The 23,836-nt window shown below is 29.4% G+C and overlaps 1 protein-coding gene across 1 annotated transcript; it reads left to right on the forward strand.

Moving 5' to 3' along the window:
- The first annotated feature begins 1,762 nt into the window (after positions 1-1,762).
- LOC120417854 (uncharacterized) lies at positions 1,763-7,189 on the forward strand. The gene is made up of 3 exons (XM_039580073.2): positions 1,763-2,106; positions 2,430-2,521; positions 6,892-7,189. Exons 1-3 carry the CDS (start codon positions 1,841-1,843, stop codon positions 6,921-6,923), a joined length of 390 nt encoding a protein of 129 aa, XP_039436007.1. The 5' UTR covers positions 1,763-1,840; the 3' UTR covers positions 6,924-7,189.
- The last annotated feature ends 16,647 nt before the right edge of the window (positions 7,190-23,836 follow it).

Raw genomic sequence — 23,836 nt, forward strand, 5'->3', positions numbered from 1 at the left:
AAATATTAAAATATTAAAATATTAAAATATTAAAATATTAAAATATTAAAATATTAAAATATTAAAATATTAAAATATTAAAATATTAAAATATTAAAATATTAAAATATTAAAATATTAAAATATTAAAATATTAAAATATTAAAATATTAAAATATTAAAATATTAAAATATTAAAATATTAAAATATTAAAATATTAAAATATTAAAATATTAAAATATTAAAATATTAAAATATTAAAATATTAAAATATTAAAATATTAAAATATTAAAATATTAAAATATTAAAATATTAAAATATTAAAATATTAAAATATTAAAATATTAAAATATTAAAATATTAAAATATTAAAATATTAAAATATTAAAATATTAAAATATTAAAATATTAAAATATTAAAATATTAAAATATTAAAATATTAAAATATTAAAATATTAAAATATTAAAATATTAAAATATTAAAATATTAAAATATTAAAATATTAAAATATTAAAATATTAAAATATTAAAATATTAAAATATTAAAATATTAAAATATTAAAATATTAAAATATTAAAATATTAAAATATTAAAATATTAAAATATTAAAATATTAAAATATTAAAATATTAAAATATTAAAATATTAAAATATTAAAATATTAAAATATTAAAATATCAAAATATTAAAATATTAAAATATTAAAATATTAAAATATTAAAATATTAAAATATTAAAATATTAAAATATTGAAATATTAAAATATTAAAATATTAAAATATTAAAATATTAAAATTTTAAAATATTAAAATATTAAAATATTAAAATATTAAAATATTAAAATATTAAAATATTAAAATATTAAAATATTAAAATATTAAAATATTAAAATATTAAAATATTAAAATATTAAAATATTAAAATATTAAAATATTAAAATATTAAAATATTAAAATATTAAAATATTAAAATATTAAAATATTAAAATATTAAAATATTAAAATATTAAAATATTAAAATATTAAAATATTAAAATATTAAAATATTAAAATATTAAAATATTAAAATATTAAAATATTAAAATATTAAAATATTAAAATATTAAAATATTAAAATATTAAAATATTAAAATATTAAAATATTAAAATATTAAAATATTAAAATATTAAAATATTAAAATATTAAAATATTAAAATATTAAAATATTAAAATATTAAAATATTAAAATATTAAAATATTAAAATATTAAAATATTAAAATATTAAAATATTAAAATATTAAAATATTAAAATATTAAAATATTAAAATATTAAAATATTAAAATATTAAAATATTAAAATATTAAAATATTATAAACTTTTAAACATTTAAACATTTAAACATTTAAACATTTAAACATTTAAACATTTAAACATTTAAACATTTAAACATTTAAACATTTAAACATTTAAACATTTAAACATTTAAACATTTAAACATTTAAACATTTAAACATTTAAACATTTAAACATTTAAACATTTAAACATTTAAACATTTAAACATTTAAACATTTAAACATTTAAACATTTAAACATTTAAACATTTAAACATTTAAACATTTAAACATTTAAACATTTAAACATTTAAACATTTAAACATTTAAACATTTAAACATTTAAACATTTAAACATTTAAACATTTAAACATTTAAACATTTAAACATTTAAACATTTAAACATTTAAACATTTAAACATTTAAACATTTAAACATTTAAACATTTTTATTCAATAATTGAAACGGCAAAAAATATTAAAGATCACAAAACGAACACACCATGACAACTAAATTGGGCGACGCTCCCCTAACGAACTCACCATGACACCTAAACTGGGCGACGCTCCCCTAATGAACGTACCATGGCGAGCTCTCATTTGTTTTCAATCGTTCGCGTGTTCGATCCTGTTTGTGTCGATTATGTTTGGCCCGAGGTTTAGCTGCTGTTTAATCGAAAAAGTGTTAGTGAAATCGCGTGTGCTCGTGAAAAAGGCAACATCCGGCGTTTGTCCAACACGGTCTTGGACAAATTTGCCGGGTGACCGAACCGGAACGGCTCTGGGATGGCGGAACTTTTTCATATTTGGGTGAGTATAAGGAGTTTTGTTGAACTTGGAGAGGGCGGAATCGCACCCGCAACAGCAGCAGGCAAATTTCCCAAGCTATTGGTTGATGCACATAGTGATTTGTTTACCTTTTTTTGGTACTCTCCGCAAACTTCAAGCCATACAAAATTGTTGCCGGATCTTTTACGGGAGAGATCCGGAGAAAGATCCGGCAGCAATTTGTTTTGATTTGACGTTTGCTGAGGGTACGGACAAGTTTGGTTATGTTCAAAAGAGAATGTTCAAGGTCAAGCTTGCGAGAGCAATGGTCTGAACAAACTGTGTGTGTTCCTCTTTTTTTACAGGGACTTCTTCTACCAGGCCCGGCGCCTGCTGCGGACACTTCCGGCCGGATTTGTTCAGGATGGTCGTTTCGTCTGGAGGCGAAAATCGTTAGGTAAGTTGTGTGTTGATGCTCAACGGTGAACGTCCAAACAACGGTCAAGGAAAAGGTCACGAAAAGAATTTTGTTGAGTGGTACGCAACTGAAAAATAACAGAAACAGAAAGTAGCGTTTGACGTTTATTGGCACGGTGCCTGTGTGTGTGTTTTTTTTTCTTTTTTTTTTTTTTTAACAGAATTTGCAAATTTGAATGCTACTGATTATTACAAATGTTCATATAATTTTGTTTGGAAATTCGGAAATTTGGAAATTCGGAAATTCGGAAATTAGGAAATTAGGAAATTAGGGAATTAGGAAATTAGGAAATTAGGAAATTAGGAAATTAGGAAATCAGGAAATTAGGAAATTAGGAAATTAGGAAATCAGGAAATTAGGAAATTTGGAAATTAGGCAATTAGGAAATTCGGATATTAGGAAATTCAGAAATTCGGAAATTAGGAAATTATGAAATAAGGCAATTAGGAAATTAGGAAATTAGGAAATAAGGAAATTAAGAAATTAGGAAATAAGGAAATTAGGAAATTAGGCAATTAGGAAATTAGGAAATTTGGAGATTAGGAAATTAGGAAATTAGGAGATTAGGAAATTAGGAAATTAGGAAATTAGGAAATTAGGAAATTAGGAAATTAGGAAATTAGGAAATTAGGAAATTAGGAAATTAGGAAATTAGGAAATTAGGAAATCAGGAAATTAGGAAATTTGGAAATTAGGCAATTAGGAAATCCGGATATTAGGAAATTCAGAAATTCGGAAATTAGGAAATAAGGCAATTAGGAAATTAGGAAATTAGGAAATTAGGAAATTAGGAAATTAGGAAATTAGGAAATTAGGAAATTAGGAAATTAGGAAATTAGGAAATTAGGAAATTAGGAAATTAGGAAATTAGGAAATAAGGAAATTAGGAAATAAGGAAATTAGGCAATTAGGAAATTAGGAAATTGGGCAATTAGGAAATAAGGAAATAAGGAAATTAGGAAATTGGGCAATTAGGAAATTAGGAAATAAGGAAATTAGAAAATTAGGAAATTAGGAAATTGGGCAATTAGGAAATAAGGAAATAAGGAAATTAGGAAATTAGGAAATTAGGAAATAAGGAAATTAGGAAATTAGGAAATTAGGAGATTAGGAAATTAGGAAATTAGGAAATTAGGAGATTAGGAAATTAGGAAATTAGGAGATTAGGAAATTAGGAAATTAGGAAATTAGGAAATTAGGAAATAAGGAAATTAGGAAATTAGGAAATTAGGAAATTAGGAAATAAGGAAATTAGGAAATAAGGAAATTAGGCAATTAGGAAATTAGGAAATTGGGCAATTAGGAAATAAGGAAATTAGGAAATTAGGAAATTAGGAAATTAGGAGATTAGGAAATTAGGAAATTAGGAGATTAGGAAATTAGGAAATTAGGAAATTAGGAAATTGGGCAATTAGGAAATAAGGAAATAAGGAAATTAGGAAATTGGGCAATTAGGAAATTAGGAAATAAGGAAATTAGGAAATAAGGAAATTAGGAAATTGGGCAATTAGGAAATTAGGAAATAAGGAAATTAGGAAATAAGAAAATTAGGAAATTAGGAAATTAGGAAATGAGGAAATCAGGAAATTAGGAAATTTGAAAATTAGGCAATTAGGAAATTCGGAAATTAGGAAATTTAGAAATTAGAAAATTAGAAAATTAGAAAATTAGGAAATTAGGAAATTAGGAAATTAGGAAATTAGGAAATTAGGAAATTAGGAAATTAGGAAATTAGGAAATTAGGAAATTAGGAAATTGGGCAATTAGGAAATTAGGAAATAAGGAAATTAGGAAATTGGGCAATTAGGAAATTAGGAAATAAGGAAATTAGAAAATTAGGAAATTAGGAAATTGGGCAATTAGGAAATTAGGAAATAAGGAAATTAGGAAATTAGGAAATTGGGCAATTAGGAAATTAGGAAATAAGGAAATTAGGAAATTAGGAAATTAGGAAATTAGGATATTAGGAAATTAGGATATTGGGAAATTCGGAAATAAGAAAAATTCGGAAATTCGGAAATTAGGAAATTTAGAAATTAGAAAATAGGAAATTAGAAAATTAGGAAATTTGGAAATTTGGAAATAAGGAAATTGGGAAATTGAGAAATTAAAAAAATTAACATTTAAAAAATTACAAAATTAGGAAATTCGGATACTCGGAAATTAGGAAATTAATAAATTAAGAAATTTAGAAATTTAGAAATTAAGAAATTAAGAAATTTAGAAAATAAGAAATAACAAAATTAGAAAATTAGGGAATAAGGTAATTAGGAAATCAGGAAATTAGTAAATTATGAAATTAGGAAGTTAGGAATTCAGCCAATTAGGAAATTAGAAAATTAGAAAATTAGAAAATTAGAAAATTAGAAAATTAGAAAATTAGAAAATTAGAAAATTAGAAAATTAGAAAATTAGAAAATTAAAAAATTAGAACATTAGAAAATTAGAAAATTAGAAAATAAGAAAATTAGAAAATTAGAAAATTGGAAAATTAGAAAATTAGAAAATTAGAAAATTATAAATTTAGAAAATTAGAAAATTAGGAAATTAGAAAATAAGAAAATTAGGAAATCAGGATATTAAGAAATTAGGAAATAAAGAAATTAGGAAATTGAGTTATTAAGAATTTAGTAATTTTAGAATTTTAGAATTTTAGAATTTTAGAATTTTAGAATTTTAGAATTTTAGAATTTTAGAATTTTAGAATTTTAGAATTTTAGAATTTTAGAATTTTAGAATTTTAGAATTTTAGAATTTTAGAATTTTAGAATTTTAGAATTTTAGAATTTTAGAATTTTAGAATTTTAGAATTTTAGAATTTTAGAATTTTAGAATTTTAGAATTTTAGAATTTTAGAATTTTAGAATTTTAGAATTTTAGAATTTTAGAATTTTAGAATTTTAGAATTTTAGAATTTTAGAATTTTAGAATTTTAGAATTTTAGAATTTTAGAATTTTAGAATTTTAGAATTTTAGAATTTTAGAATTTTAGAATTTTAGAATTTTAGAATTTTAGAATTTTAGAATTTTAGAATTTTAGAATTTTAGAATTTTAGAATTTTAGAATTTTAGAATTTTAGAATTTTAGAATTTTAGAATTTTAGAATTTTAGAATTTTAGAATTTTAGAATTTTAGAATTTTAGAATTTTAGAATTTTAGAATTTTAGAATTTTAGAATTTTAGAATTTTAGAATTTTAGAATTTTAGAATTTTAGAATTTTAGAATTTTAGAATTTTAGAATTTTAGAATTTTAGAATTTTAGAATTTTAGAATTTTAGAATTTTAGAATTTTAGAATTTTAGAATTTTAGAATTTTAGAATTTTAGAATTTTAGAATTTTAGAATTTTAGAATTTTAGAATTTTAGAATTTTAGAATTTTAGAATTTTAGAATTTTAGAATTTTAGAATTTTAGAATTTTAGAATTTTAGAATTTTAGAATTTTAGAATTTTAGAATTTTAGAATTTTAGAATTTTAGAATTTTAGAATTTTAGAATTTTAGAATTTTAGAATTTTAGAATTTTAGAATTTTAGAATTTTAGAATTTTAGAATTTTAGAATTTTAGAATTTTAGAATTTTAGAATTTTAGAATTTTAGAATTTTAGAATTTTAGAATTTTAGAATTTTAGAATTTTAGAATTTTAGAATTTTAGAATTTTAGAATTTTAGAATTTTAGAATTTTAGAATTTTAGAATTTTAGAATTTTAGAATTTTAGAATTTTAGAATTTTAGAATTTTAGAATTTTAGAATTTTAGAATTTTAGAATTTTAGAATTTTAGAATTTTAGAATTTTAGAATTTTAGAATTTTAGAATTTTAGAATTTTAGAATTTTAGAATTTTAGAATTTTAGAATTTTAGAATTTTAGAATTTTAGAATTTTAGAATTTTAGAATTTTAGAATTTTAGAATCTTAGAATTTTAAAATTTTAGAATTTTAGAATTTTAGAATTTTAGAATTTTAGAATTTTAGAATTTTAGAATTTTAGAATTTTAGAATTTTAGAATTTTAGAATTTTAGAATTTTAGAATTTTAGAATTTTAGAATTTTAGAATTTTAGAATTTTAGAATTTTAGAATTTTAGAATTTTAGAATTTTAGAATTTTAGAATTTTAGAATTTTAGAATTTTAGAATTTTAGAATTTTAGAATTTTAGAATTTTAGAATTTTAGAATTTTAGAATTTTAGAATTTTAGAATTTTAGAATTTTAGAATTTTAGAATTTTAGAATTTTAGAATTTTAGAATTTTAGAATTTTAGTAACAGCTAATTTAATAGCATTTGTACCGAAACAAACATATGAAAATATTTCCTATGTCTAATTTAGTGTGTTTCTCTTTTACAGGGGCCTATTCCACTGAGGATTGTGCTTCATAAATACTCGAGAGTTCATCCCAAGTACGAAGCAGTAGTTCCGGCACCGGCTACAAACATTTCGAACAACGTCAGAAAGTTCGGATTGAAGCAGAATATTAAAAGAAAACGACGCGGAAAAAAAGTACTAATTTTTTTAAATCTACGAAAAAAACTATAAAAATACAATAAAACATACCATATTGACCATTAATTTTAATGTGTAAATATATGTTTTACAGTACAATTTAGTGGAGAGAAAAAAATAAATACAATGCAAATACAATGAATCATACTGTAGTTATTATTTATTTCAATGTACGAATATAGTTTAAACCGTACTATTTAGTATGGAAAAATCCATGAAAAACTGTGAATTTACTGTGCAAACCATTGTAATGGTTACTGTTTTTATTATAAATGTATGATGTTTTCTATGGTCAGGGTAATTTTTTGGACGGAAAAGGCATCAATGAAAATACGATAGAATGTATAGTTTTTGGTTTTTTTTTGTATGGGGAAAAGTCGAAATTTTTATGGTGACTGTGCCTAACAATACCCCTTTTTTATAGTAAATTCCCGAAATAAGATATATTCTATGGTGAAAAAACATAAAGGCTACTGTAGAATCATGGTAAAAATAACCATAGAATTTATCGTGTGATAACCATAAAATCTACTGTTGGTTTATAGTAAATCTTTATGCGGGACCCCTTTTATATTGTAATATTACCTCAATTAGACTGTAAAAATGACAAAACACTAACTACAATTGGCACAATTTGAGAGGTAAAACTACCAATTTTTCCGACACAAAAGATGTAATCCTTCCCAGATGTAATATTACCATGATTTTATTACTGTGTAATTAATGATGCAATAAAGTCTTTTTTGGTCATAGAAAAAGTACAAACAAAATTTCAGCCGCTTTATCAAAACACAAAAATAGCACAGGTTAATTTAATTTAAAATTCAAGTATTTTTGAAATTCAATTTCCAAAATATATAAGAAAAAAGTATGTACTATGTTATAGTTATGCTGCTATCAAAATTTCCAGAATATCTATCGATCTATAAATTCATCATTGATAGAAAAAGGTCTGAGTTTGCCCTATTTGAATTGCATAGTTGAAGAAGTTTTGAAGGGTGACATAAAAAAAACTTTAAATAAAATTAACATTTCCAGGGATTTCTAAAATACAGGTTTTTTTCAGGCGTTCATTAAATTCAACTCAATCACTCTTCAGAACTCTTTATTTCACTGCAATAAGTCAACTTCATGGCTGATTATGTCTGTTTACTCAGCCAGGATAAACGATGTCAGTCCTGTAATAACACCCAGGACTTCATGTGTGTGTGTGTGTGTGTTTGTGTGTCATTCGAGCCCCTCCATGTGACTTTAAGCCGAATAATTGAAACACGTACATTATGTTTCCCGCATCCCCGTGCTCCCGGTCAACCCCTCCAGGATCGAATTTTTCACGTGTATTTTAATACTCACACACACATATTTAACCATACATTCCTCCCGGCAAACGAGCAATCAACCTGGCAATTGTTCTTTCGGTTGACTGTGTTTGTATGTGTGTGTGGCTGTGAGGGTGAGGGTTATTTTTTAATTTATGAATAAATTTTTCGCTGTTTTAATTTATGATATCCAATTAGTGCGATAAATTCGATCTGATTAATCTTGACATTGTTATTTTTTAAACTGTCTCTGATTAACTGGTTGAACACGTTGGAGAGGACAATATCAGTATGGTGTCAGTGTTTTGTTAGGCGTTTGTGTGAGTGTGTTTTTTTTTTCACACCATTAATACGACAATTATCATGATGTTTTAAGGGTATAAATTTAAAAGAAAAATCTGCCTATAAAACAAAGACTTAATACAATTGCAAAAAACAGCGCTAGTCTTTGATATGAAAAAGTTTAAAAAGAAGTCTTTGTGAAAGGTCATCGCGATTAATCGCGAAACCCAAATCAAAACAGCTTCAGCTGCGCGTTTTGTTTTTATGAAGAGATGTCAGATCACGTCTCAATGTTTTGAGTGGTTGGCCCGTCGGTGTTGTTGTTGCTGAATTTTCCGGGGGGGAAGAAGCCGCTTTCCGGAATTTGAAACTCAGGAGCAGCAGGTCGGTCTTGTCAGGAAAATTAGATATGAAAAGCCCGGACGGAACGCTCCGGCAAATGATGATTACATTCCATCGCGAAACCGCAAATTTTCGCTTGGTTTCGGGAAATACACGCCAAGTGGGAGCTTTTCAAGAGCTTGACATCGGTAACCCTCAAATAATCAAGTATTTTTTTTTTCAATTTAAAAAAGTAAATTGCATAATTTTATAGAATTTAACATCAAAACAAACAGATTTCGCTTGAATTAAATTTCACACTTCCCAATCAAGGGTTAATCAGATACCAAACCCACAATCGCACGTAAAAGCATCTTTCCCGCCTCAATCCACCCAAACAACCCCCCCTCCTTAACCGATCCTTAAGACACGCGTTCGCCGTGTTTGCGTTTCTCGGAATTAAGATAATGCCTTCTGGTTCTGGTTCGTTCTAGCTGCTAGATGTTGCTGCTTTAATTTTCGCGCTTTGCTGCGTTTCTGAGAGCAACAGCAATTTTCTTATCCCATCGCAAACTCCCTCACCTTGAGAGGGGGGGGGAGGGCGCAAAATGGTCACCACCCACAATCTCCACAACCCACACTGAAAGAGGCACAGCTGCCACTGTTCTCAGCATTGACTTGTTGGGGGTTGTTATTATTGCACAGGTCTCGCCACCGTCGAGAAATGCTCGGAAGATTTTAAAGCTGATTTTGGGAAACGCCTACAGATAATCTTCACGAGAAGTAACGATATGGATTGTCGTTGAAAGTTTGAGAGAAAATTTACTTTTAAAAATAAAAACAGCAAACTTGGGCCGTCGCAAAAAAAAAAATCAAATTTTACTCTTACCAGAACGAGGATTGAACCATTAACTTCTTGGTTGTTGATGCGACACGCTACCACTGCGCCATTGACCGCTTGAAGTCATGATTTCTAGTGAGCCTCAAACATATTCTTCTTTCTGGCCAGTTGCTTGTATTGGTGGTAAAATTGATAAATGGGCTTGCTGCAAAATCTGTTATAAACGTTTCTTAATCCACCAATTAGGTGGTTGATGCCTTCCTCACATGTATAAAGTAATTTAATTTAATTTCTATAGCTGACTCGGTCCAAACCAGATCTCAGCACCGGAAAAGGACCTAATAAAAATAACTTAATGAATAAAAAAAAAACCTTGTACAGACTTTTCCAGAAAACATGCAGACTCTCATTTGAAGCAAAGTGGCAACTGCATCTGATGTGCCTCTCGCGCGTAAACAAAAAGATCCGGCCATTTGAGGTTATGCAAAAATCACCCTTTTTTGTATCTATAAAAAACTTTTTCATTGCATAACTTTAAAAGTACTTAACTAAACAGAATAAATTTTAATAGGGTCTTAGGGGACCCCAAAACGAAAAGAATAAGGCTGATCCGGCCAAAATCGGTTCAGCCAGTTGAGCAATTCTCTACGAAATCGGTCTTTTTTCTTCAATTTTAATTTTCATATTTTTTAATCCGCCTGAAACTTTTTTGGTGCCTTCGGTATGCCCAAAGAAGCCATTTTGCATCATTAGTTTGTCCATATAATTTTCCATACAAATTTGGCAGCTGTCCATACAAAAATGATATGTGAAAATTCAAAAATCTGTATCTTTTGAAGGAATTTTTTGATCGATTTGATGTCTTCGGCAATGTTGTAGGTATGGATATGGACTACACTGGAAAAAAATGATACACGGTAAAAAAATTTGGTGATTTTTTATTTAACTTTTTGTCACTAAAACTTTTTTTCATTTTTTGATATGTTTTAGAGGACATCAAATGCCAACTTTTCAGAAATTTTCAGGTTGTGCAAAAAATCTTTGACCGAGTTATGATTTTTATTAATCAATATTGATTTTTTCAAAAAATCGAAATATTGGTCGCAAAAATTTTTCAACTTCATTTTTCGATGTAAAATTAAATTTGCAATCAAAAAGTACTTTCATGAAATTTGGATAAAGTGCACCGTTTTCAAGTTAAATCCATTTTTAGGTGACTTTTTTGAAAATAGTCGCAGTTTTTAATTTTTTTAAATTATTGCACATGTTTGCCCACTTTTGAAAAAAATATTTTTGAAAAGCTGAGAAAATTCTCTATATTTTGCTTTTTTGAACTTTGTTGATACGACCCTTAGTTGCTGAGATATTGCCATGCAAGTGTTTGAAAACAGGAAAATTGATGTTTTCTAATATTGTTTTCGAAAAGATCGGAAAATTTCACGAATGTTTCATATTTTAACATTGTAAATCAGACCATTAGTTGCTGAGATATCGACATTAAAAAATCTTGGGTTGTTTGGGTGAGACTAAGAAAACATCAATTTTCCTGTTTTTAAGCCTTTGCATGGCAATATCTCAGCAACTAAGGGTCGTATCAACAAAGTTCAGAAAAGCAAAATATAGAAAATTTTCTCAGCTTTTCAAAAATATTTTTTTCAAAAGTTAGCAAACATGTGCACTTATTTTAAAAAATGAATAACTGCGACTATTTTGAAAAAAAAAATACCAAAATTATGGCTATAACTTGAAAACGGTGCACTTTATCAAAATTTCATGAAAGTACTTTTTGATTGCAAATTCGATATTACATCAAAAAATGAAGTTGCAAAATTTTTGCAACCAATATTTCCATTTTTTTTTTGTAAAAAATTGTATGGATTCAAAAAATCATAACCCTGTCAAAGATTTTTTGCCCATTCTGGAAATTTCTGAAAAGTTGGCATTTGATGTCCTTTAAAACATTTCTGAAAATAAAAAAAATAAAAATATTGTTTTTTGCAAATCAAGTTTTAGTAACAAAAAGTTAAATTAAAAATCACCAAAATAATGTTGACCCTTCTGGGTTAATGTAAATTCGAAAAGTACATTAATTTTTTTCTTAAAATGACATGTTCCAAATTTTTTTTACAGTCGAGTAACGGAAAATGGCAGTGTTTTTTTCGATGAAAAATACGTTTTTTTGGAATTTTGAGTACGCCATCAAATCGGGCGTACAATTTTACTTAAAATTCTCTTTTACACCAAATTACTATCTCATTACCATTTCAGGCTGCAAATTATTGAAAAACACATCTTTTTTTGGAAGTTCAAAAATAAAAGGGGTCGTACCGCCCCTCCGTCACGAGATATCAAAAAACGGACCTCAGATTCGTGATCCGGGACAAAAGTTAGCACTTAGGACAAAGTTTCACGCAAATCTTTTCCCGATTTCGTGTGAGTTGGTAGAGAATTACCCATGTAAACTAATCAAAAGTGGTTTCTAAGATAACTTAAATTTTGAACGGGTTAGCTCTTATCTATCCTCTTAAATATGTTTTATTCAAAAAAATTGTTGATAATTATCCTGTAAAGTTTGATGAATTAATTCCAAAAACCTCATATTTTCTCTCCCCATCAACAAAAACTATTGAACAGAAGCAAATATTGAGATTGCAATTCGTGGAAAAAAAGAATCGCTTGCAACCGATATTACCAACACGAGAGGGATCGAAAAAAAACGCAAAATGTTGGCAAATCAATATGACCACATTCATCAAACCTTGTTTTGCAAAGCAAAACTCATCATTAGAGGGTTGAGGCCCAAAGAACGCATCGAGGACATGAAATGAACGCAATATCTGCCAATATTTCGAGAACCGGGGCAAAAAGCATCAAAGGTGGGGCAAGAAATAGGGTTCGGAATGGCTCTCGAAAACTGATGTGTAATATCGAAACGACATATTCTGGGCATATTGGAAAATTTTAGGGGCATGCTCACACTTTTGAACAAAATAATGAAAGTCTGTTGTAACGTCCAACAACTGCCAAACAACCCCTTATGGTACCACCACCGCAACGCAGTTTGACAAAAAGCAGCCGTTGAGCGATGCAGGATTGATGACAGTTGCAGTTGTGAAGTAAGCGACACGAAAAAAAACAAACCAAACCAACCAAGGCACAGTGGGAAAAAAGGGCCCAAAAAATTACCGCAACATGATTTCGCGCAAACCATCGATTGCTATACACCAAAAGCTTCGTTTTTGCACCAGGAACAATAATCCGATGAAAAATCGCACTGCACGGACCGGTGGCCGGAGTACAGGCCACCGGAAGATCCGGATTTTTGGAAAAAGTATCAGATTTATCCAATTGTGAACTGATACGCTTTCTTCTACCATGAATAGTCATGCAAAATAATCCTAGAATAATATTAATACCATAGGACCCATCGGAACCGGTTCCACCGATCTCCGGTGGCCACATCCGGAACCGCATTAGGAAACAGCGTAAACTAGTCATGCGACGTATCAAACTTCTTGATTTTGGATGGGGACATGAGTTATACACTCCTCTTTTAAAAACATGAAGTTTGATATGTTGCAAGAGTGGTTCCAGGAATTTGCCAAATATGATCTTCGGATGTGGCCACCGGAGAACCTGGGAACCGGTCAAAGAGGCAAAAATACATCTCAAAAATACTTTCTATCCAAAATCAAGAAGTTTGATACGTCGCACGACTAGTTTATGCTGTTTCGCACTACGGTTCCGGATGTGGCCACCGGAGATCGGTGGAACCGGTTCCGATGGGTCCTATGGTATTAAATATTATTCTAGGATTGTTTTGCATGACTATTCGTGGTAGAAGAAAGCGTATCAGTTCACAATTGGATAAATCTGATACTTTTTCCAAAAATCCGGATCTTCCGGTGGTCTGTACTCCGGCCACCGGTCCGTGCAGTGCGATTTTTCATCGGATTATTGTTCCTGGTGCAAAAACGAAGCTTTTGGTGTATAGCAATCGATGGTTTGCACGAAATTATGTTGCGGTAATTTTTTGGGCCCTTTTTTCCCACTGTGCAAGGATTGAACATGTTACCAGGGTTACCAGGTCAAAATTTGAAAAATCTGGCAAAGTATCGAATAAAAATCTGGCAAAATCTGGCAGACGGAAATCTAACAATTCAGAATGGTGAGGGAGGGAGGGAGGGTATAAATCAATCCAAAAGTTGGTAGAATTCAGATGGTTTTACTGGTTGTATGGCCACAAAAATGATAAGTTGCAATATCTTTAAGGAAAACACAATCAATTTTATTTTATTTGCAATTAAAATCGTTAATTTTAATCAAAAAGTTGTACAAAAATGACAAAAAGTGAAAAATCTGGCAAAATCTGTCAATATCTGGCACAGAGAAGGGTGAATCTTTATTCTGGCAGACACTTGAAAAATCTGGCATTCCCAGATTTATCTGGCAACCTGGCAACCCTGCATGTTACACCCGTTCCACGTTTGCAGGCATAAATTTCCAAATGCCAAAATGGTAATTTTGGAGCTCGAATGTGTGACGGAGGCTCTAATCAATATTGAATTTATGGTAAACTCAGGGACGGATCAATGTCGTTTTTTGACGTTGCGGCCTCGCAAGCAAAAACAAATCTTCACACTGAAATTTCCGAAGAAAAAAATACTTCGTTGAGAGATTCGAACCAAGTTACCAAGTCTCTAACCAAGTTAAGAATTTTCAACTGTGCTCCGGAAAAGCTGTACGCTGACAGTACTGACTGACCATGAGCCAGTAACAGGGGAAAAAAAGTTGACATCTAATGGGAGCGTTCTTTTATTACGTAACGCAGGGGAGGGGTTCGAAGGCCTTGTTGCGCTCCATACAAAAATTTCAAAATTTGTATGGAAATTTTTGTTACGAGTGGGGGAGGGGGGTAAAAAATCATTTTTCTTCGTTACGTATTAAAAGAACATCCCTTAATGGATGATGTGTATTTTGCGGTGCGTGGGATGTAAAATTTGCTATCGTTGAACGATAAACAAGAGTAAAGCATATTCGAAAAGGATACTTATTTGTTTTTGTTGTTTGCAAATGTGGGTGAGTGTACAGTTCAAAGCAAAGCGATTAGCAAACAGAAATAAACGCAAATATTGCTTGGAAACTTTATTCCGGTTATGAAATAAAGAGAGAAACTTATGTAGAAAAAAAACGCGGCAATGTCAATTTACTAGAAGCACATTATTTTTATTTCATATGTTGTCAGGGTAATTCTCCGCCAACTCACACCTGCCCTCTTTGATTTTCGTGAAACTATTTTCTAGAGGATAATTTTGGTCCCTGATCACGAATCCGAGGTCCGTTTCATAATATCTCGTGACGGTGGTCCGGTACGACCACTTTTTAGAGTGTAACAATGTTCTACAAAGCTGTAGAGCAGACAAAAACATTTTTTTAAATAGAAAATATGATTAAATATATGATTTAAATATAAAAAATTGATTATTTTGACCATCTTTTACGCGCCTAAAACGCAAAAATGTGCTTTTGAAAGTATTTTTTTTTCGAAAAGTTCAGCTTATTTTGCATAAAAATGACCCTTTGGACGTTTGTTGTCGCTAGAATCAGGGTTTTTTGATTAAGCAAACATTTTTATGATGAGTGGATTCTTCATTTTAGAAAATTCTTGCTATTCGTAATTTGTAATTTGTAATTTGTAATTTGTAATTTGTAATTTGTAATTTGTAATTTGTAATTTGTAATTTGTAATTTGTAATTTGTAATTTGTAATTTGTAATTTGTAATTTGTAATTTGTAATTTGTAATTTGTAATTTGTAATTTGTAATTTGTAATTTGTAATTTGTAATTTGTAATTTGTAATTTGTAATTTGTAATTTGTAATTTGTAATTTGTAATTTGTAATTTGTAATTTGTAATTTGTAATTTGTAATTTGTAATTTGTAATTTGTAATTTGTAATTTGTAATTTGTAATTTGTAATTTGTAATTTGTAATTTGTAATTTGTAATTTGTAATTTGTAATTTGTAATTTGTAATTTGTAATTTGTAATTTGTAATTTGTAATTTGTAATTTGTAATTTGTAATTTGTAATTTGTAATTTGTAATTTGTAATTTGTAATTTGTAATTTGTAATTTGTAATTTGTAATTTGTAATTTGTAATTTGTAATTTGTAATTTGAAATTTGAAATTTGAAATTTGTAATTTGTAATTTGTAATTTGTAATTTGTAATTTGTAATTTGTAATTTGTAATTTGTAATTTGTAATTTGTAATTTGTAATTTGTAATTTGTAATTTGTAATTTGTAATTTGTAATTTGTAATTTGTAATTTGTAATTTGTAATTTGTAATTTGTAATTTGTAATTTGTAATTTGTAATTTGTAATTTGTAATTTGTAATTTGTAATTTGTAATTTGTAATTTGTAATTTGTAATTTGTAATTTGTAATTTGTAATTTGTAATTTGTAATTTGTAATTTGTAATTTGTAATTTGTAATTTGTAATTTGTAATTTGTAATTTGTAATTTGTAATTTGTAATTTGTAATTTGTAATTTGTAATTTGTAATTTGTAATTTGTAATTTGTAATTTGTAATTTGTAATTTGTAATTTGTAATTTGTAATTTGTAATTTGTAATTTGTAATTTGTAATTTGTAATTTGTAATTTGTAATTTGTAATTTGTAATTTGTAATTTGTAATTTGTAATTTGTAATTTGTAATTTGTAATTTGTAATTTGTAATTTGTAATTTGTAATTTGTAATTTGTAATTTGTAATTTGTAATTTGTAATTTGTAATTTGTAATTTGTAATTTGTAATTTGTAATTTGTAATTTGTAATTTGTAATTTGTAATTTGTAATTTGTAATTTGTAATTTGTAATTTGTAATTTGTAATTTGTAATTTGTAATTTGTAATTTGTAATTTGTAATTTGTAATTTGTTATTTGTAATTTGTAATTTGTAATTTGTAATTTGTAATTTGTAATTTGTTATTTGTTATTTGTAATTTGTAATTTGTAATTTGTAATTTGTAATTTGTAATTTGTAATTTGTAATTTGTAATTTGTAATTTGTAATTTGTAATTTGTTATTTGTTATTTGTAATTTGTAATTTGTAATTTGTAATTTGTAATTTGTAATTTGTAATTTGTTATTTGTAATTTGTAATTTGTAATTTGTAATTTGTAATTTGTAATTTGTAATTTGTAATTTGTAATTTGTAATTTGTAATTTGTAATTTGTAATTTGTAATTTGTTATTTGTTATTTGTAATTTGTAATTTGTAATTTGTAATTTGTAATTTGTTATTTTTTAATTTGTAATTTGTTATTTTTTAATTTGTAATTTGTACGTACGTCGTATTGCATTCATTCAGCAGTTTAGTACCGTTTAAAGTTCCAGCATCGAACAACACCCCATATCGTAACGACGGTCAAGCGTTTTCCTCATCAATGCATAAATTTTTCTCCTCATGCTGGCAGCACTGTCCAGTGCAACCAGGACCCAGTTCCCTTTCCGGACGCACACCCATTTCGCAACCATATTTATTCATATTCGATGTCCTCATCGTTTCGAAACGTTAGTCGCATGCAACTTCAATACATATATCCAATAGGTATCCAAATCCGTCCGAACGGACGTGAAATTTATGGGAAAAAGGGACCCGGGACTATTGTGTGCGTGTGTGTGTGTGTGAGTAAGTATTTGTGTTTGTGAGAGGGAAATAGAGCGAGGAAAATGGAAAAAGGAAACTGAATGGGGATGAAAAAAGAGCTCTCTGGCATATAGAGCCGTCCATATGAAAAGTCAATTTAAAGCAAATTTATGCAATAATAAAGATAAACATCGAATTTATTTGTATTTTACATTGATTTATGCGAAGCTAATAACGCGCTTTTACGAAATATATATTCACTGTTGCACGTTGCACCGGACCTATTTTTTGTAGATTACTCACGAGGCTGTTTTTTAACGAAAAAATAAACTAAATGTTCGGAGGATGTTCGTGGCACACATCCACCTGGTCGATCATACAAATGCTTTGATCTCTTTGGATATTTGATCAATTGTCAGTGGAATTTAATTCAATTAAAATATTTCTGGTTTCAATCAAAAAATAGAATCAATTTGAGTTGTTAGTTCTGGTTAAACTTGTCTATCGATTCATGGTCCTCAACTCAGAAAAAAACACATTTTTGATTCCAGGTAAAATATTCATGCCCACTTCAGCTAATGCTAACCAACAACTCGATGAAAAGTCGCGGCGTAAAAAGCATTCCCACGAAGATGTCGGCTCACTCGAAAAGTCAATGGACCGGCGGCGGCTGTGAGAACAAAATTTCAGAAAAACCTTTCACAAAGTACAACTCTCAGCTGGGCAAAAATACAAAAACACACACACTGTTTGCCAAGGGTGCGTGGTGCAGCTCAATCTCCTCCCCCCAGAGAGAGAGCGAAAAATTATGAATGTCGACTCAAACAACCACCGTGGCGCAAAGATTTCAGCTGGGAAAATCAACATGACTTTTTATGAGTGCAAAACGACGCGGGAAACAGTGATTTTCCCCCTTTTCGTCTGCACATGCACCCTGACAGCCTCGTCCTGGGCACGTGGTGAAAAGGCCAACCCCCAAACCCACCTTCTTGACTTCGCTGGAAAAAATAATGCTTCTTTTGAGAAATTCAATAAGAATTTCGTGTATTTAAGCACACCTTATAGCATCGCTGCTCGGAAGGCACGCCGACGGGTTATTTTATAAACTAGAGCATTGCAAACTTGCAAATATTTGTTGATTTCCATTTTTGTGTCGTGTTGAAGATTTCAACATAGTCGGGAAGAACTCTCCACCAGCCATGCCAGATATACAGATAAATCTGTATTATACAGATTTTTTGATCCCGAAAATCACAAAAATCTGTATATACAGATTTTTAAAAAATGCTTTAATTCGAAAATTTCAACAATTTAGTAATTGAATTATGCTTTAAAATGATTAAAAAGCTTAAATCTGTAAGGAAAAGTCTAAAAAAATCTTCTATAGCTTCGAATTTGACATGATACAGATAAAATACAGATTTATTTTTAAGAAAATACAGATTTCCCATAAAATAATCTGGCAACGTTGCTCTCCACAGCAACGCAGCTCGGATGGCACAGCGACGAGTTTAAACTCTACGCGATTTAAAATCTCTTGTCATACTTTCACACTGTTGCTCTTGGTGCATAAATCTACCGCTTGAGCGATTCTTAAAATTGCTTTAAATATATGAATTTTAAGATTTTCAAAAGTTTTTCTTTTACAACAAAAAAATCACTTCATAAATATATTTAAGTGGATTACTTTCATCACATTTTCTTTTCAACACCTCATCTAGTCGTCTGTCCCACCGCTTCTAGCTGGTGCGACGTCGGTTGCAAAATGGAAATTTATACTTTCACAGCATTACACTTTAATAAATTTAATACGATATTATGTTGTTCAAATTGACTTTGCACGAGCAGCCGGGGACGTGATTGTAACCTAAACTCCCTCCGAGAGGGAGTGGGGTGGCGTTCTTTTTGGCCTTGACTGGTGGGGATTTTTTTTCTCCCGGCCTCGAGGGTTTTGCTGTTGCTCTATGTTAGCTTTATAGTCGTTCTAGCTGGGCTGGGTGGAAAATTATGGGCGATCGATGGCAATTGAAGTTATCGTGGGCGTGATTGAAGCTACAAAAGTTGAGCAACTAAAGTGGTGATAAAACATTTCTTGTTTCTTGTTTCTTGTTTCTTGTTTCTTGTTTCTTGTTTCTTGTTTCTTGTTTCTTGTTTCTTGTTTCTTGTTTCTTGTTTCTTGTTTCTTGTTTCTTGTTTCTTGTTTCTTGTTTCTTGTTTCTTGTTTCTTGTTTCTTGTTTCTTGTTTCTTGTTTCTTGTTTCTTGTTTCTTGTTTCTTGTTTCTTGTTTCTTGTTTCTTGTTTCTTGTTTCTTGTTTCTTGTTTCTTGTTTCTTGTTTCTTGTTTCTTGTTTCTTGTTTCTTGTTTCTTGTTTCTTGTTTCTTGTTTCTTGTTTCTTGTTTCTTGTTTCTTGTTTCTTGTTTCTTGTTTCTTGTTTCTTGTTTCTTGTTTCTTGTTTCTTGTTTCTTGTTTCTTGTTTCTTGTTTCTTGTTTCTTGTTTCTTGTTTCTTGTTTCTTGTTTCTTGTTTCTTGTTTCTTGTTTCTTGTTTCTTGTTTCTTGTTTCTTGTTTCTTGTTTCTTGTTTCTTGTTTCTTGTTTCTTGTTTCTTGTTTCTTGTTTCTTGTTTCTTGTTTCTTGTTTCTTGTTTCTTGTTTCTTGTTTCTTGTTTCTTGTTTCTTGTTTCTTGTTTCTTGTTTCTTGTTTCTTGTTTCTTGTTTCTTGTTTCTTGTTTCTTGTTTCTTGTTTCTTGTTTCTTGTTTCTTGTTTCTTGTTTCTTGTTTCTTGTTTCTTGTTTCTTGTTTCTTGTTTCTTGTTTCTTGTTTCTTGTTTCTTGTTTCTTGTTTCTTGTTTCTTGTTTCTTGTTTCTTGTTTCTTGTTTCTTGTTTCTTGTTTCTTGTTTCTTGTTTCTTGTTTCTTGTTTCTTGTTTCTTGTTTCTTGTTTCTTGTTTCTTGTTTCTTGTTTCTTGTTTCTTGTTTCTTGTTTCTTGTTTCTTGTTTCTTGTTTCTTGTTTCTTGTTTCTTGTTTCTTGTTTCTTGTTTCTTGTTTCTGGTTTCTGGTTTCTTGTTTCTTGTTTCTTGTTTCTTGTTTCTTGTTTCTTGTTTCTTGTTTCTTGTTTCTTGTTTCTTGTTTCTTGTTTCTTGTTTCTTGTTTCTTGTTTCTTGTTTCTTGTTTCTTGTTTCTTGTTTCTTGTTTCTTGTTTCTTGTTTCTTGTTTCTTGTTTCTTGTTTCTTGTTTCTTGTTTCTTTTTTCTTGTTTCTTGTTTCTTGTTTCTTGTTTCTTGTTTCTTGTTTCTTGTTTCTTGTTTCTTGTTTCTTGTTTCTTGTTTCTTGTTTCTTGTTTCTTGTTTCTTGTTTCTTGTTTCTTGTTTCTTGTTTCTTGTTTCTTGTTTCTTGTTTCTTGTTTCTTGTTTCTTGTTTCTTGTTTCTTGTTTCTTGTTTCTTGTTTCTTGTTTCTTGTTTCTTGTTTCTTGTTTCTTGTTTCTTGTTTCTTGTTTCTTGTTTCTTGTTTCTTGTTTCTTGTTTCTTGTTTCTTGTTTCTTGTTTCTTGTTTCTTGTTTCTTGTTTCTTGTTTCTTGTTTCTTGTTTCTTGTTTCTTGTTTCTTGTTTCTTGTTTCTTGTTTCTTGTTTCTTGTTTCTTGTTTCTTGTTTCTTGTTTCTTGTTTCTTGTTTCTTGTTTCTTGTTTCTTGTTTCTTGTTTCTTGTTTCTTGTTTCTTGTTTCTTGTTTCTTGTTTCTTGTTTCTTGTTTCTTGTTTCTTGTTTCTTGTTTCTTGTTTCTTGTTTCTTGTTTCTTGTTTCTTGTTTCTTGTTTCTTGTTTCTTGTTCTTATTATGGTTATGGTTATGGTTATGGTTATGGTTATGGTTATGGTTATGGTTATGGTTATGGTTATGGTTATGGTTATGGTTATGGTTATGGTTATGGTTATGGTTATGGTTATGGTTATGGTTATGGTTATGGTTATGGTTATGGTTATGGTTATGGTTATGGTTATGGTTATGGTTATGGTTATGGTTATGGTTATGGTTATGGTTATGGTTATGGTTATGGTTATGGTTATGGTTTTATTTTTGTGAAAAATTTAATTTAGGTTTGGGTTTAACTTAATTCAATTTTGACTCAGAATCCAAAGCAAATATTTTCTACGTGTGTGAGCGTCATGTGACGTCAAATCAATGCTATGAAAATCGATTACTATTACACCATTACCAATTCAATCGCATCAAATCTTCGGGACGAAATTTCAATTTTCTTTTTTCTACTCCCAAACCAAAAACCACACGGCTTCGTTTTTCTCCCCAATCTTAACGACTTCCTTAATGGCTTATGCACATATTTTGCACATTTAAAAGAACAAACCTCACTTTATGTTCGAACTTGTGTGATTCGAGCCGTAAAAGGAAAAAGCCATTCTCCGCTCCTTCCCTCCCTCTCAAACAAGCATAATGCCATTAGACGTCAGACCAAACACAATGCACTTTTGCGAAAAGGTCCAGGACCAAGACGGTTCGTTCCATCGAAGGACGACACTTGCAAGCAAATTTCTTGTTCAGGTCAGGAACAAGTTTTTCTTGGGGAGGGGGTAGAAACATGGAGCTTTTTGCGACTTGCAGGGGAAATTTTCCGATCAATTGAGATAGAATTATGCCTTCAATTTCAAAGGAAACCCTCGGCATTTGCTTCTGGCAATGTTGCCAGTTGGAAAATCAGCCATTTTTGGCAGAAGTGGGGTTTGGTAAAGATCTTGAGTTACTTTCGAAATACCCGATTATAGTAGTTTTTAAAACCTTTATTATTATTTTAGAAAGTTTTTTCAATCAAATCAAGAATACTTAAAATTCAAATTAAATTATTAGAGAAAATCCAAAACCTATCTGCCCGGGCTACCAAATCATAACAATTGGTTCTATGAGCCATTCACAAAACGGCACCCTTTCCGCAAAATGATCTTGCCAGCATCGTTTTCCCCCGTGGCTGAAAAGAGCAAGAGTCTCCACACTATCGGGTTCCAAAGTGGAAAGCACCACAAAGGATTCCCCCCCGGAAAAGAGGCCACCCCGAAACTATCTCCCTGTGAAATATGCATACGAAAACATGCTCTGCTCCCCTTTTTCTTGGAAAACCCGCAAAATCCCGGGGAAGTCAAGACGACATGTTCGCTGCCAATTTCCTCCTCTCAGTTCGAGGCGAATTGTCTTTTGGGGTCTTCTTGGGACGTGGACGTGGTGCCCGGACCGGACAAGACGTTTGGCCATCCAATTGGAAGTAATTTTTGGGGACCGTTTTCGTTAGCATTAAGGGAGTCAAAGTCAAAGTGTTCGGGGAAGAACGTTCTTCGGACTGTTGGACACGTTCGGCACTAGGTTTAATAACAATATGTTCATTTTATGGAGCAAACGATTTGAAAAAGAGAGTTGAAAGAGAATGAATTTGCAGACACTTTCTTCAATTTCTCAACTGACTTTGAATTTGATTGACTCGAAAAGTTCCGTTCAATTACTTCAAATCTGTGTAATCATACAGAAGGTATAAAATCATAACGTGATAATTTCATCACGCTTCTTGGTAAGCTCAACAGTCCGAAAAGTACTTCAACTATCTAAATAACCAGTTTCAACTGGTTCTCCGGAAACGGACCATAGTTGGCTAAAGGCAAACCAATTACGAGTGATATTTTCCCCGAAATCACGGAGCCCACAAAATGATATTCCAGTCCAGCACCTTTTTCGACGAGGATTCCCTGGTTCATTTTGAGTTTCCAGTGTGCACTATAATACTAAGTTGGGTAAAAGCTTTGGTCGGCGCAATGCATAGAAATAATACGTGGAATTGAAATAGTTTCCTTGTGCTTATTCCGGCAGAACTGTGCGCATATAAAAGGCAAATATTCGCATTGGTGCAACGAGGGCTTAGGGCAGTGATGGGAATAACACTGGCTCAGTGAGGATTCAAAAAACATACCATTTGTGAGTACTGTGATTGACCATACAAATCTTCATAGGGGAACAGCATCTAATTCCAGCGTGCCTCTAATGTTGCCATATCAGCACTTTGACATTCAATTACAGCTCATTAAAAGCGTTTTCAACTGAAATCGAGTGATAAATAGCTCAATAAGAAGTGAGCAAGCAAGTTTATATAAAAAGTTTTGCAAAATAAGTTGTTTGAAAATTTCATGGAGAAGGTTCCGGAAAAAATCCTAACATAGCATAAAAAAATAAAAATTAATTCTTCAGTTTTCAATAAACTTTTTTTTCAACCCATAAAACATTTTTTAAAGAATATTTAAAGTAGTTCTTTTCGACGTTTTAGATTTTGTTTTTTTGATTTTTTACAAATATTGTCAACACTGCCAAATAAACTAAAGTGCTCTTA

This window comes from Culex pipiens, chromosome 1 (genome assembly GCF_016801865.2).
Source record: "Culex pipiens pallens isolate TS chromosome 1, TS_CPP_V2, whole genome shotgun sequence".
Classification (NCBI taxonomy): Eukaryota; Metazoa; Arthropoda; class Insecta; order Diptera; family Culicidae; genus Culex; species Culex pipiens.

Bases quoted from the DNA above. Each gene is read 5' to 3' on its own strand.
- LOC120417854 (XM_039580073.2), top strand. From the start codon at position 1,841: ATGACACCTAAACTGGGCGACGCTCCCCTAATGAACGTACCATGGCGA. The intron at 2,107-2,429 runs GTGAGTATAAGG...CTTTTTTTACAG, and splicing joins CGGAACTTTTTCATATTTGG to GGACTTCTTCTACCAGGCCC. The intron at 2,522-6,891 runs GTAAGTTGTGTG...TCTCTTTTACAG, and splicing joins CTGGAGGCGAAAATCGTTAG to GGGCCTATTCCACTGAGGAT.